The sequence below is a fragment of the Patella vulgata genome, chromosome 6 (genome assembly GCF_932274485.2).
Source record: "Patella vulgata chromosome 6, xgPatVulg1.2, whole genome shotgun sequence".
NCBI lineage: Eukaryota > Metazoa > Mollusca > Gastropoda > Patellidae > Patella > Patella vulgata.
In genome coordinates, this window is record NC_065884.2 from 51,522,546 (window position 1) to 51,537,357 (window position 14,812).

Consider the following 14,812-nt stretch of genomic DNA (forward strand, 5'->3'; position numbering starts at 1 on the left):
GTCGGCTCTTATCCTTCTGTAGGTAAAGTTGTAATTTATCAAAATATTATGAGGCAAATTAAACTATCAACTTTAAAATTGGAAAAAGATTGAAAAGAATATCACATAAACTGGGAATATAAATGAAAAGAGTAAAAGAGAAAGTTCTGATTAGAATATAAATGCATCCTTCTCCTTCGAAGGCTTTTTCATTTCTCTTTTTCTACCTCCAAATGATATTTGTTTAAAACAATTCAGAACAATATGTGATTTTATGATGATAATAGTTTTGTTGAAGTGGTTTAAAGATACAACATTAAGAGACCCAAGAAATGAGATGAAAGAAGGTAATTACTGGACTATCAACAGCATTTAGAGACCTAATAAATGGGATGAATCCGTCTTTAAAGAAGGTGAGAAATGTGTATAAACATCCACTCATTAAAAACTAGGTTATTTCTGGACTATTATTTCATTAATTTGCATTCAGGTCTTTAGCAGTGGGAAACAAGCCAACAATGAGGCTGATGTCCCCCGTCGCATTCCCAAAATAAATAAATGACAGATACTAATTAATTGCACATTTATCTTTTTGACAAGTATTGAGCAATGAAACTGATTATCTATACTTAGCCAAAGCAGAAATGTTCATGATCAAACTCAGTCAAGGTTTTGAAGTACCTGGTAGTAAAACTATACATTAATCATGATCGAACACTGTCAAGGCATTCATCTAATAAACACATACACCAAGTTTGAACATTATATCTCAATTAAAAGGAGAGTTATCGTGTTCCAAGAAAAGTGACGGATGGATGGACATACCCATTTTAATAGTATAGGCCCCTGCTTTTTTCGAAAGGCGAGGGACAAAATACATAGTAATGGAAGAAAGAATGGTTAACTACTTAATATTTCAAAACTGTTTAGCCATAACATTAAGGATTATAAATATTTTGTGAGATTTGTATAAAAATAAAATACCCTCTCCTTCTGTTGAAACACAAATAAGTTGATCTGATGTTGCTGAAGCATCCATTCTGTAATCTCCCTACAAAAAAAAAAACATAATTATTTACAATATGTTTTACTAATTAGTTGCAAAAATTCCATCCAATCCTCTAACTGGGATTTTTGGAAAATATTTGAAATGAAACCACCTTAAGGTCTTGCATGAAAAAATTAAATTCTTTTCAACAACTGGTAGAGGGGTTTAACTTTAAATCCCCTTCCCCCTCCCTCGCCCTATTCCTTCACTATGGACTGGTCTGTTGAGAGACAGAAAGCATTAGTTGAGTTGAGAGGGGCTCATTAATGACCTCTAGAATTATGACCATATATTTTACAAGACTGAATTGTCTTTAATAAATAATTAATGGATTACCTGAACAATACCAGCTAAAGAATGTGTAAAGTTATCTTTAAAAATAACTTCCCCCGTTCTATCACTTCTAGCATCAATCTGTATAACAATAACAACAATGTACTATATTATCAATTGTAATTATAATGAGGTTATTCTAATCAGTTTAATTACATACTTATTAAAGTCATGATTCATTTGCAGTTTTGGAAAAATTTCAAATTTTCTAAGACACTTAAATGTATTATTAAATGGATTATTTAACATTTAATTAAGGAAATTGGATTACAAAGAGGCCCTTGAAAAGATTCGGTGAAACTCATAGGTGGCTCTTTCATCTACCATTTACCAGCATGTATAATACAAAGAGATTGAGAAATGGGGGTTTAATAATCCTGTTGGCACAGATTGAGAAAAAATATGCTTTAAAGGAGCTAAATCGCTAATATTTGGGGCCTAGAAACTGACACAAATGGGTAACAGCGCATATAATAATGTAATATGAATGTATATAATCTGATTTACATTCTATTGTTTCTGTTTTTACTGGTTATTCCAGTCTACACCCACAGTATTTATTGCACATACTCTCCAGATAAGAATATGGCATTTGACATGACTTGTGGAATATGTCTAGCCTCATTCTTCAAGTTCTTTGTAACAAATGGCCCTGAAACGCATTATGGTACACGATTTGCGTACCAATGGTAAAATGTTTATTTTGTCTTAAATATTGGATATCAGAGGCACATCTTTTCCTTGTAAGAAGATCACAACATCAATGTTGATTTAAATTGGCAAATAATTCGTGTTTTCAATGTCGAAGACTTTGGATGATATTGAGTTAGAGACTTAGCTACTTTAAAATCAAGGTTGAATATGATACAATATATGGCATCTATGATTTGTGACAAGGCACTATCAACTCTGTTCTTAAGATTTGTATTACCTTTCCATTGCTCCAACCCGTTATAAGTTCCTGTACACCATCAGCATCCAGATCAAAACTTTCTATCGCTACAGCATGATTCTTAGACTGAAATATTTAATCCCATTCAAATTGTACTACATCTACAAATAAAATATACACTAATGGCCTGGAATAGACTTTTGTATCTCAACTTCTCTAACAAATAAATTACAATGAAGAAATTTACACTTCCAAATTAACTGGTAGATCACAAATTGGGAAACCTTGGTATAAAGATATATTTTTTGTAACTACAATAACTTTTTAGTTCACATGCAATTAATTTTTAACCATATTTCTATAATCACACGTTTTTCTTGGATTGCTTCCCTTGTCATTAGTTTGTTTTCATTTTGATTGAAGCCTGTATCACTACAATCCTATGACTAACAGCGCACTGGTCTCCTATGGCCAACCTTCAGATCCATTCACTTGATTGTTTGAGGTGTCTGTGTATTATGTCCTGTACGTATGTTTCTCATCTGTAATTGTTTATTTGTGGTATAATCCCCCTGCAGTTACTATTAAAATTAAATAAATAACTAAATAGTCACCTTTATTCTCCAGTATCTAGAAGTTTTTTCATATACTCCTACTGTACCATTAGATAAAGCATAACCAAACTTTCCATCATTCATAGGACAAAGAGCTGTTATAGTCTGTAAAATAATATACATGTATCAGTATATGTAGTTATATTATAACTAAGCAAGGTTGGTTATAAGGTAGATTTTGATATAAATTTAGCAAGGTTGGTTATAAGGTAGATTTTGGAATAACATGGGTGTTCAACACATCTCTAAACCATTAAACTGCTTTTTCTGACAAAAGAAGCTGACTTCAGATTGTCATTTACAGATTAAACTAAATGGTGGGAGAGGGAAATGGGGTTTATCGTCCACTCAACATAAAGTAGGTCATTTCGAGACTAACATATGGTTCAATTTTATGGGGTATTGGTCTTTAGAAGTGGGAGGAAACTGGAAACCTGGAGAAAACCAATGAGGTTGGACAGGTACCTCTTCTTGTTGTCACATACAAGAGGGGAATCGAAACCATGCACATGACTCAATGACAGAGAGAAAAGGTGGGTTTAACGCCCACTCGACACAAACTAGGTCATTTTGGGACTAACATATTTTTTTTTTCAATAATTTGCTTGCGCGTAGGGGTCTTTAGCAGTAGGAGGAACCAGACGACCCGGAGAAAACCGACGAGGTTAGACAGATGACCCTACTTCTTGTCACATACAATCAAGGAATCAAACCACACCAGCTGACTCAATGACAGACCTTATGATGCAGCGTGCATGCGCTAACCATTCGCTACCCCCAAAAAAACTAAACGGGCAATGTGGTACTTGAAATATTCTTGTTGCTAAAAATAGAATTATATAGTGTCTGAAACAGTAATTAGTATATTGAAAACATGCCGTACTTCCGTCTCGGTCATTTCAGCAATAATTTCATCTTCTTTAAATATTCGAATATCAAAATCTTCAGATCCAACAACAAGCTGAAATGAAAAATATTAAAGTTCATTTCAAGATTTCCCTGACTTTTGGAAAATGTAGATAACAGCATATTTGTCATAAATTAATGATCCAACTATGATGCATAAAAATTTACAAAGACTTAATCGTTAATGAGTAGAAACTAGCCAAATATTTACTACTATATCCCATTCTGTAACAGAGAATGTTATGCTAAACCAAACAGGTAGGATTTAGTGGTCACATTATTCAAAATGACCTCCATTCAATAAACTTACCTCATTTTGATTATTACCATTAAAATCTATTAAAGCTAAAGAACAAACATTATCACCAGTAACCTGAAATATCATAATAATGTTTTATATGTATAATAATGTTCTATATCTATAATTACTTCTGAAAGGCATGCAGTACATTTGCCATAGAATTTTGAGTTCTGAATGTTGTAAAATGGAGATTTTTTGGCAGTACTTTATTTGAATGATCTGACTGACCTTCTTTGCTTTTGTTTATTGAAGCCATACCTTGTAATTATAAGTCAATATGGCATCCGGGAAAAATAAAATCAACAAATGTGTAATAAAGTGAATAAAATAGTAATACTTACAGTCCAGAATGCATCATTTCCATCTTGGTCAAAGCCTTGTATAGAACAGTTACCTCCTACAATAGCTAATGGTGTTTCTATAGAACCTAATCGACCAATAACAACAGCATTAGATCCATCTGTAGTCTACAAATATACAATGTTCTCATCATTAAAATTATATATAAATGTACAGTAACTGGATTCTCCTGTCGGAAAGCAATTGCCTAGATCTTAGGCATAGATTACATACAGACATTTTATTTCAATAATCCATTACAGTGCAGAGGTTTTTGGCAGTGGCAGGAAGCAAGAGAAAGCCTACAACGTTACAGAGGTGAGCTTGGAGAGAAATGGGGTTAACGTCCATTCGACACAAACTAGGTCATTTCGGGACTAACATATGGTTCAATTTTATTTCCATAATCAATTTGCACGTAGGGGTCTTTAGCAATGGGAGGAAACAGTAGGACCCGGAGTAAACCCACAAGGTTGGACAGACGACCCTACTCCTTGTCACGTACAACCGGGGAATCGAAACCATGCCAGTTGACTCAATGACAGACTTTATGATACAGCGCGCACGTGCTAACCATTCAGCCATCCAACCTCCCAGGTGAGCTTGGGATCGAACTCATACAACATAACAGATTACTACGATTGTGTGCTCCTACCTTCCATAAAATCAGAGAAAAAGCATCACTACTCTATCAAGCCATGCTGTGAGAGAGTCTGGCAGCTAATGAGCTATAATGCCAAAGAAACAGAGCAAGTTGTGAATTAATGAGTGTGCAAAGACTATGGCTGCTATTTGGTCAAAGTTGGTAGGAAGAAGCCAAATCTCTTACACTTAAATTATACATCGTTCAATTTTTTATGACATACTAATATACTACAATTAACACTTACATCTTTATAGAAGAGATCAGAATTATTATCAACATCATAAGCTAGAATATTAGTCTGTGTTCCCACTACAAGGACATCTTTCTGACTCTCAGATACTAAATTCCCTGCACTGACTGCTGCCACCTGCTGGTTAATATTTAACAAGCTCACATCCCCTTCTGCACCAGTCATACGACCGGCACCCTTCTGACCTCTTTTATGAGGGTTATGGATAAAAACCTGAAAAATTAAAAGTGGGTATGGTAGATGGACGATTTTTTGGGCCAATAGTTCAAGAATAATCATGATACAAGTGTTTATATCTCATAGCTTGGAGAAAAATGTCTTCAGTAAACTGGTAGGTTAAAGTAACGTAGATGTAAGTGTAATAGCTTGTATGTATTTATAAATATGTGTGAGGGAATAAAGCTGGTTAATATTGTGTATACCATAAGCCGAACAGTGTGCTTATGTCGAATGACTGGATAGAGTGTATGCAATCCACATTGAAGTTAGCAGGTTCAAATCACAGCTGCTGTTGGCCCCCAATTTGGGACCTATTTCAGGTGTGGATGTGTTTGTTTTGTCTTTATTTTACTTAGTACATTATATTTCATAGCTGGTTTAAATCTAGGTTAATATTGTGTGTATCCCACTGGCAATCAACCAGTTAGGACACCCTTATACAGCTGATAGTGTGAAAGTCTTCCACACTGAGGGTGGCAGATTTGAATCCCAGTTGGATCTTTATGATATGCATTTGAAAAAAGTTTATAAATAATTTCAAAATTTTAAGACCTATGAAATTCATAGTTTTAAAATCTATTGAAACTTATGCTAATCAATTTCCAGAAATAATGTTTCTAGAAATTATAAAACCAAATTCATTGCTCAGTATTTAGTATTTGAATCGATCATCAACTTGTTCGTATTTAATTTTAAACTAACTTCAGACCCTTTAAGTTGTATCATATTACCTTGCCAGCAGAAGTAGCACATGCTAAGGATGTATGAAGACCATCAAACTTTCCTATTGTTACCATCTGTGGATTAACTTTGTGGTTCAATTTCAAGGTGAAGATTGGTACCAACATTTTTATTTTTGTGAGACTGACTGGTAAACAAAATCAAATTATAAAAAGTTATCTGAAATCAAAAGAAAAAAAACAACATTATTTTCATACATGAACTTCATGGCATTCATTAAATGTGGAATGTGAGTCCTGGTAGATGACGTCAAGTATTCCAGAGAGGGTATTATGCAACCCTGCTACATGTAGAGGGTTAATTACTATTAGCCTACTTCAAAACTGTATCTTATTTAATTTCAGTGGTCATGTAGCTTTATAATATAATATAATATAGATCGAAGTTCTAAAGCAGCGCGGTGCTTGAGCAAAGCTCTTTTCCGGTAACACAGGAGCATAAAGCTGTCACCCACAGAATGTTGTCAACATAGAGTTATAGAGTTATCTCCTCTCCACCAATCTGGTCTAAGCAAAATTACGCGTCTAATCAATGACTGGCAATGCGCATGTCAACTTACCAAATCTCGCCCAAGTGAGATCTCATAGAAATATTTTTTTATGACGTGTCTAATCAATGCCATCACATATTTTTGATGTCAATGGAAATAATTCTCACACTATCTTTTTCTTTTTTTTTAAAACAAAATTAATCATACAATTTAGATCTAAATTAAAATCAATTCAGAAAAACGAAATTATTAAATATTATTTGTATCACTTTAGAAAATTATGAACTTTATATATGAAGGTTTTAGTTTTATTATATTTGATAACAATCACATCAGCTTCGCTCTACTCAGGCAATGCCTGTTACATATTATTTTGGGTTGCCAGCTACAGGCCTATATATCATGAAAGGGTGGAAATATTTACAATAATTTTGTGTTTACAAGTATTATAAAGATGTGATCGCTGATATACGTAGTTTTCTTCTAATTCCAATTTCAGTCCCGTTCATCTCCAACCAAAACATTTCAACCGGATATTCAACTAGGGTTGTCACGCAGCTTTATATCAGTTATCCAGACATAACTAAAATCATTTATATTTTTCATACTATAATAGTAACCTCTTTATAATATATTTTGGGATGACTAAAATGAATTAAGAATCTAAGCCAAATATATGTTATATGGCTCGTTAATAAAATATCAATAAAAATGTGATATCTAAATCTGGATAATTACGTCTACAAGTGCGGAATAGCAACATGGTGGACTTCTTACGTTGAAATAGTTTGATTACTATGAAGAATGGTTTAAGAACAGCACAACTAATTTGTTTATGTCCATTTAAAGTGATTAGAAAATTTAGACCAATGTGGCTGAAAAGTGGAATTCAAAACTCCTTCAATGCTCTCAATTCATTGAGTAGGTAGGTATTGGACGAGTCCACAGCCAGCAGTTAACAAAAATAAACACAACATGAAAACAAATTATTTGCTATTCAGCCTATTGAATAATCAGTCAATCAAAGAAAAAAATAATACAGATATTGATACATGTATGCTATAGTTTTCGAAAAAATTTTTACTTAATAGGGGACAAATGAAAACTATGCCAAATTTATGGGTATTTTAATATTTCGGAATATTTGTCCTCAAAAAAAAAATGTGAAGAGATAATTTGGCAACATGGTGACATAAATGTGCCTTGCCCAGTTGCCCTTACCTAGTTGCCCTTACGTAAAATGTTTCCAGCCATATATTATCATTAGATAAACAATCATGTTGCATTTAATAAGTTATAATCTTTAAAGTGTATTAAAAATAGACTGCTTTTAATTATATTTATGACAACCTGTGTAGCCTACACTTGAGAAATTGTCATTTGATTTGAGGGTGAACATTCACATAAGTATATTCAACTTTTATTAGAGCCCATTTTCAGATGTGTGGGGCACCATACACGTACATTTTATCAAGTATTTGTTTTTATTTCGAAATTAAAATTTTCGCCAAGTTTTACATGTACGAGCAGGGAATACGCAAATCTACCCATATCCACCCAAATCTACACAAATCCCATCACATTAATTCATATCAATATTTGATAATATACCGTTTTTTTATGCCATCCAAAATGTGATTTCCAAGCAAGTTTAGAAGTTGTAACCAAGGGATTAACTTACACAAAATCGCTTGCTTGGAAATCGCATTTTGAGTGGCTTTTTAACATAAAAAGTTACGGTTTAAATTAAAAATGACAGTTTGGTATGAAGACTGTTATATTATCAAATATCGATATATATTATTGTGGTACATGTATATATGAGTTGAAATGATGGTGGATTTGGGTGGCTTTGGGTGAATTGTGCTACCGTACATGTACATGTTCTCATGATGAGATTTAGAATTTAATTTTCCAAATATTGTAATGAGCCAATATTGGTTTGGGAGCTGATAATCCTAAAGACATAGGTTGATAATTGTTTAAAATACTGTCTAAATATAATTGTCCCAGATTTAATTTTTTCATAAAAAACTGATAGCTTTATACTCTGTTGGTATAAACATTGTCAATCTTGGAAATCAAATAATTGATCTGTTCTGATGTCTATAATTTATTGACAACATTTTCATGAATCAATATTTTGAAGTAGAATCCTCGAAAGACTTTGATTATGTGCTTGTTCTTCATATTGTACATTTGTTATCATGGTAATGTTAATCGTATTGTGAAGTTTGAATTACAGTCATAAGACTTCTAATATCCAGTGTCTTTCTGAACATATGGTGATGAAATGAATGTAAATGCTTTCAAAGTTGGCTCCACTGGTCAGAAAGTCTTGAAAAGCACCTGTTAATCTGTCATAAAGATGGTCAGACAAAAATTCTGTTTTTGTAAGGCACATTATCTTTGGTACCTTTATCTGGCACTGACTTTTCTTGTTCAGGTGTTGTAAAGATACAAACCATGGTGCAATTATATCTTTGATAATGATTTAAGATGTCTTAATTCAAAATTTGTGAACTTCTTTAAACGTTCATTGGCAGAACTGTTCAAAGTTTAGATTGTTCAATATATCCATATTTCTCTCATTTGTCAAGCAAATATGCAGCACATCCACCATAAGACATATTTTGGCAGATAATTAAGGCTCTGCATCTTTTTCTTTTGAACTTGAATAACAAATCTACCTAACCAAAATGTTGAATCTTCTGACATATCTTCAGTGTACTCTCAAGACTTAAAGTTTAACTCTTGATATCTTGACTGCATTTTGAAGAATAATCACATTTAGAATCATCATCAAGGAGGAACGTGTTCGTACTTATCTGCAAGCACAGTCGCACATTAACACTACAACTAGAGGACTAATCCATTTTTAAGACAGTTGTGTTTTGCTTTTAATCTCCCTGCGTTTGTGTGTCTGATATAGACCTCTTCTGTCTCAGTCGTTACCAGAATAAAGTTTTGACTCTGCTTCAACTTAATTGTGTATAACAAACTTGTACAGGTACTACAGTAGTTCATTAATACCTGCCATTTTATCAGGAATGGCTAAAATTATTTCCAGGCCAGCTGGTCAGGGGTAAGATCAGAACATGTATACTGGGTATGTACATGTACCATAAAAAGATTGAAATGTATTAAAACAAAGGTCCTATCATTTTGTTTTTATTTAAACTATTGACTTAGAGGCAAGGATTAATATCATAGTGTTTTATGATGATGATATAGACTATTGTATAATCAATAGCTGGCAACAGATGGTTTTAAAATGGTGGTAAAACATCAACTACATCTCTTGTCCATTTGTTTACACTTTCTTATTAACGTACATCTATTAACATATATAGTAGGCCTGGTTCAGTAGCACAATTATAGAGATGTTGATTAATGATTTGTTTTAAACAAGTTCACGCTCAACTGTGAATTATCACATTGGATTATTGTGAACATATTGTTTTTGATTTTTACATCTAGATGTGTGATCCCATGGAACAAACAGATATCTTTATGTGATTAGATAATATTTTATTATTTAATAATCAGAGTATCATTTCTACCGATACCTTAATATAATACATGTAGTTAGAAAAGTGCTCTGACTCAATGTTAAATTACATGTATTGGTAGACTAAATGCTCTGACTCAATGTTAAATTACATGTATTGGTAGACTAAATGCTCTGACTCAATGTTAAATTACATGTATCGGTAGACTAAATGCTCTGACTCAATGTTAAATTACATGTATCGGTAGACTAAATGCTCTGACTCAATGTTAAATTACATGTATTGGTAGACTAAATTCTTTTTAATCCTTCTACACATGTACCGATACTATAAATTTTCTGTTAGAGAGGTTTTTCTTTTTTACAGATTTATGAATTTTTGTCAAAATGTTTGATGACGATAATGATTTTCACTTTTCAGCTGGCTGTATTATTTTTGACATTACTATAACTCATTATATGAATGTTTTTTTCAATATTTTTCAGATCTAGGAAATTGATTGTTGGTATATTGGTTTTATTAGCTTTAGTCTATTATCTTGGACCTAGTATATTTGGATTAGGACATGGTCAGAAGAATTGTAAGTTTTACTATTTAATCATATACACTTTTAACATGTTGTCTGCTTTTAAATGATATTTTTAATCAGCCGTTTTGAAAACACTAGTAGTCATATATTGTCATCATCCCTATATCAGAGAATTGTCAGATCTTTTTGTGTTCATTATTAGTAATAGTATTTCATCAATGTCTGATAATTACTGATAAATATTATAAGCACTCTGGCTGAAGTTACTGTTGATTCTGTTTGAGATTGATAGTCATGTTTTATATTAATAAGATGAAGATTCCTATTTAATTTCACAAAATTTCTAATAACAAATCTTTAAATGACATCTAGAAGCACGGTTAACTTTTATAACATCTTGTACGTGTACATGTGTAAGTGCTCTGAATTAAAAAGTGATCATCCAGTCTAAAATATACATGTATATTCAGTTTCTGTTAAAGTGCACATAAGATGGGTCTGGAAACTTTGAGATACGTGTAGCCAATGGTTACTATATCCACTTTACGGCAAGTTCACACCAATCTGATTGAAATTAATTCAGCTATCTTCACTCAAAGTCGCAAAAATAGACCTCCCATAAAAACGACTTTGCCAATTATTGAAAACACTTTTAATCCCCTCAGACGCCAGTGACGTCACAGTGACCGAATGCATATTCAGAATGTTTATTCCTTAATTACCTATATACAGCTGGCGTGTGTATTCATTAACGCTTGACTGACTCCATAATCCCCTAATTAAATAAAACAATTGACTGCGGAATAATTTGTTTTGTAATTTATTTCAATTTAAGATCCTATTTAGAATTTGTTTTATAATGTCCCGCCCTCTCTTCTCACGACAGCGATTTTAAAACTGTGTTTTAAAGTGACTTTTTGATAAAAGCCAATCTACCATCATGTGCAGACCAAACGATTCGAAATATATTTTCGTCAGAAGAGTATTGTGGTTCTAATTTCCCCGAGTAAAAGAGTACAGAAGTAAAAGATGTGGTCATGCAAAATGAATCATTAAAGTCAAACATGACTGAAGCGTGATTTTTTAATGACGATCCGTAGCTCGATTTCCTGTAGTGATCGTACGGCGCCTTTCTTTCTGCATGTGGATTTGATATCATTACTCTGAAATCGACAGTAAAAATGAAATACGGAAAAATATCTCAATATTATACGTTAGAATTAAGAGATTGAGAACGGTCATCTAACTATCTTTGTGTATTGATAAAGTGTACTGTCGTTAATATCTATCATTAATCAATCAGACTAAAGTTGCGGACATGGGGCCATAAATTAATTTACATATCGATGTAGATAATGATTAGCATTGCACACACATGGTGTTATAAATTAATTTACAAGTAAAGATGTTGGATTAAGAATGCTGATTAGGTTATTATTAGCTCGCCAGATCAAAGACATCACTCTAGATAGAACGTGTTAAAACTCCACGAACGAACGACACAAGTTAAGGGGGAACTTTGCTGCAAACATTTCTCCACACCACAACTAATCGTTGAATCGTACATTACTCATCAGTTGTTTATAATTATTTTTTACCCAATAATCAATTAGATTTGTTCACCGATGTTTTTGTAATAAAGTAGCCTCGTATTATTTTTTGATTGGCGTTTAGACAATATTTAATGGACTTGATACGAAATCTGAATATAAATTATTCGATAGATAAACGTTTGTGATAAGATTAGGTTATTGTCTAACATTGTTTAATTTCTTTATGAAAAAAGTATTTAACAATTACATTCACTCTTTAATAGCTCACCAAACGGCATCAGGAACTTCAGTCACGATGATCACGTGTATTTGATATTCATGTCCATGAATCCCATGCAATTGTCATTATATAGCCAATAATGAATATAATGACAAATTACTGGCACTATTTGTATTTCTGTGCTTATATAGAGATAGTTTGGGAAATCAACTATTATCCAAATTACCAGTAAATGGACTAATTGCTTGGGTCGTCTTCATCTGTCATGTGACCTTTTTAAACCAAGGACGCTTAAATTGGTCTACGGCATGATAAAGCATTTTATATTTACTCGAAAATACTCCAATCACAAAATGTCTAATCTATAACAGTACAAGACGATAATTTGGTGATTATGATTAGGCCAGTCACTTGTTAATTGGACCGTGATGTGTATATCAGAGATATACTGTACAGGCAGTGATATATTGTGTATAGATAATGTATATACTAATAATACTATGTGTAGTGCCTGTGACGTCACCAGCCAATCAACCGGATTACGGTCGACATTGAAAAATTGAAAAGTGTTTTTGCGTGTCGGTTACTCAAATGTTAATAGCCAAATTAATTTTAATCAGATTGGCGTGAGCTTGCCGTAAAGTGGATATAGTAACTATTGGCTACACATGGTCTTTAATGCTTACAGAGTTGTATTACTTGCTCACTTTGTAGAATCTTGAGAGGATACTAGATCTGTATGCAAAATTTAGATTTGTATAATCTGATCTGTTTCAAAATTAATATGCATTACTCTGTCTGATTAATAGGCAAATGAGTTATCATATTTCAACAGTTTACATGATTTTCCAATAATTTCTTCATGCCTGGTAGTGACAGTTGAAATTGATATATTTTGTTTTGATCAGAGATAAGTGTGGAAAATAACGACAGTAGCCAAATAATTAGTTATTTCTTCCTTGCGGTCATGCTCATATTGTAAGACTTTGTGATGTGTATCAGTAGGAAAGTTATTGCCCTGTATTTACATGTAATGTACTTAAAAGATTACATTGTGGCAATATGTTATGTAGACTGCCTAGACAACTTTAGCTGAGTGTGTCTATGCTCCATTGCCTGACAACAAGCCATCTATTTATAGTTTTTAAATAATAGAAAAATTCTTATTGGACTTCTATATGTACCTTTTATAATTATGTTATCTAATATACCTCAGGCTGTTATTATACATGTAAATCCTTCTCCCTTTTTATTGTTTTTATGATATCTTGCTTCAGGCTGTATATGTATACACATAATAAGCTTTCAAAAGTATTTGAATTTTGTTTTTCTACCTTATCATGTAAGAGATAGACACAATGCCTGGGGTCCGTAGGGGGTCCTTAATTTCCAAGTAATTAAGACACAGGATACTGTTTTCAACCCAACTTTAAAGTTAATTTTCTGATCATACATGTAAATGAATGTGTGTGGTATGGGGAAGTGGAGTAAATGAAATTTTACAAGTAATACTAATAGAGAACTTTTTAAATCAGAGGGGTGTTGGGTGGCTGAATGGTTTAACACATGCACTTTCGATCATAAGGTGTGCCATTAATTCAAGTGGCATAGTTTAGGTTCCCCGCTTGTATGTGACAAGGAGTTGGGTCGCCTGTCCAACCTCATTGGTTTTCTCTCTGGGTCCTCAGGTTTCCTCCTACAGATAAAGACTCCCACATGAAATAAAATTGAACCATATGTTAGCCCCTAAATGACCGGGTTTGTGTCAAGTGGACGTTACCCTCCCCTATAACCCTAACCCAGTAATAGTTAACAGTTGACATTAACATTACATGTACATGTTATATATTATAACAGATGCAGTATCAGGATGTATTGATGAGAAAGTTCAAGCATTTTATACAGCATCTTTAAACTATGATGCTATTATAAATCATAATCCTCCTTTACCTGATGAAACTGTTTATCCTGCATATACCGGTAAGTAAACCATATAATGTATATATTTCACAATGTTTCAGGTTGTTAAATCAAATATACATGTAGACTTAAATCAATCAATTTAAGCAATACACACTGATTAGGCTTAATAGCCATTTTGAATTATTCCTGTTTGTCCAGCAACATAGAGAAGGCAATATGCTTTTATAAGTGAAAGGTGTCATTTGTCCCATTTGTCATCTGATTCTTACTATCAAGGCTCTGTCTATCAATGTGTCTGCATGTTTGCAAGATTTTAC

The 14,812-nt window shown here is 32.8% G+C and overlaps 2 protein-coding genes across 4 annotated transcripts in view; one reads left to right on the forward strand and one right to left on the reverse strand.

The window, feature by feature from the left end:
- The window catches only part of LOC126824789 (Bardet-Biedl syndrome 2 protein homolog), a 37,039-nt gene that overhangs the window by 12,275 nt on the left and 9,952 nt on the right, over positions 1–14,812 (reverse strand). The window contains exons 1-10 of one of the 3 annotated variants that reach the window (XM_050554174.1): positions 7,200–7,298; positions 6,259–6,427; positions 5,303–5,521; positions 4,415–4,540; positions 4,083–4,145; positions 3,750–3,827; positions 2,867–2,971; positions 2,292–2,378; positions 1,364–1,441; positions 964–1,030 (exon numbers count right to left, since the gene is read on the reverse strand). In XM_050554174.1, coding sequence (XP_050410131.1) covers positions 964–1,030; positions 1,364–1,441; positions 2,292–2,378; positions 2,867–2,971; positions 3,750–3,827; positions 4,083–4,145; positions 4,415–4,540; positions 5,303–5,521; positions 6,259–6,375 — 940 coding nt within the window. In that variant the 5' untranslated portion in view covers positions 6,376–6,427; positions 7,200–7,298. Of the gene's footprint in view, positions 1–963; positions 1,031–1,363; positions 1,442–2,291; positions 2,379–2,866; positions 2,972–3,749; positions 3,828–4,082; positions 4,146–4,414; positions 4,541–5,302; positions 5,522–6,258; positions 6,428–7,182; positions 7,299–14,812 lie in introns of those variants that run through there. The other 2 variants (XM_050554175.2, XM_050554177.1) reach the window with 2 other exon arrangements.
- Positions 7,518–14,812, forward strand: part of LOC126824790 (uncharacterized protein KIAA2013 homolog) — a 28,220-nt gene continuing 20,925 nt past the window's right edge. The window contains exons 1-3 of the mRNA XM_050554178.1: positions 7,518–7,683; positions 10,756–10,850; positions 14,430–14,552. Coding sequence (XP_050410135.1) covers positions 7,556–7,683; positions 10,756–10,850; positions 14,430–14,552 — 346 coding nt within the window. The 5' untranslated portion in view covers positions 7,518–7,555. The remainder of the gene's footprint in view (positions 7,684–10,755; positions 10,851–14,429; positions 14,553–14,812) is intronic.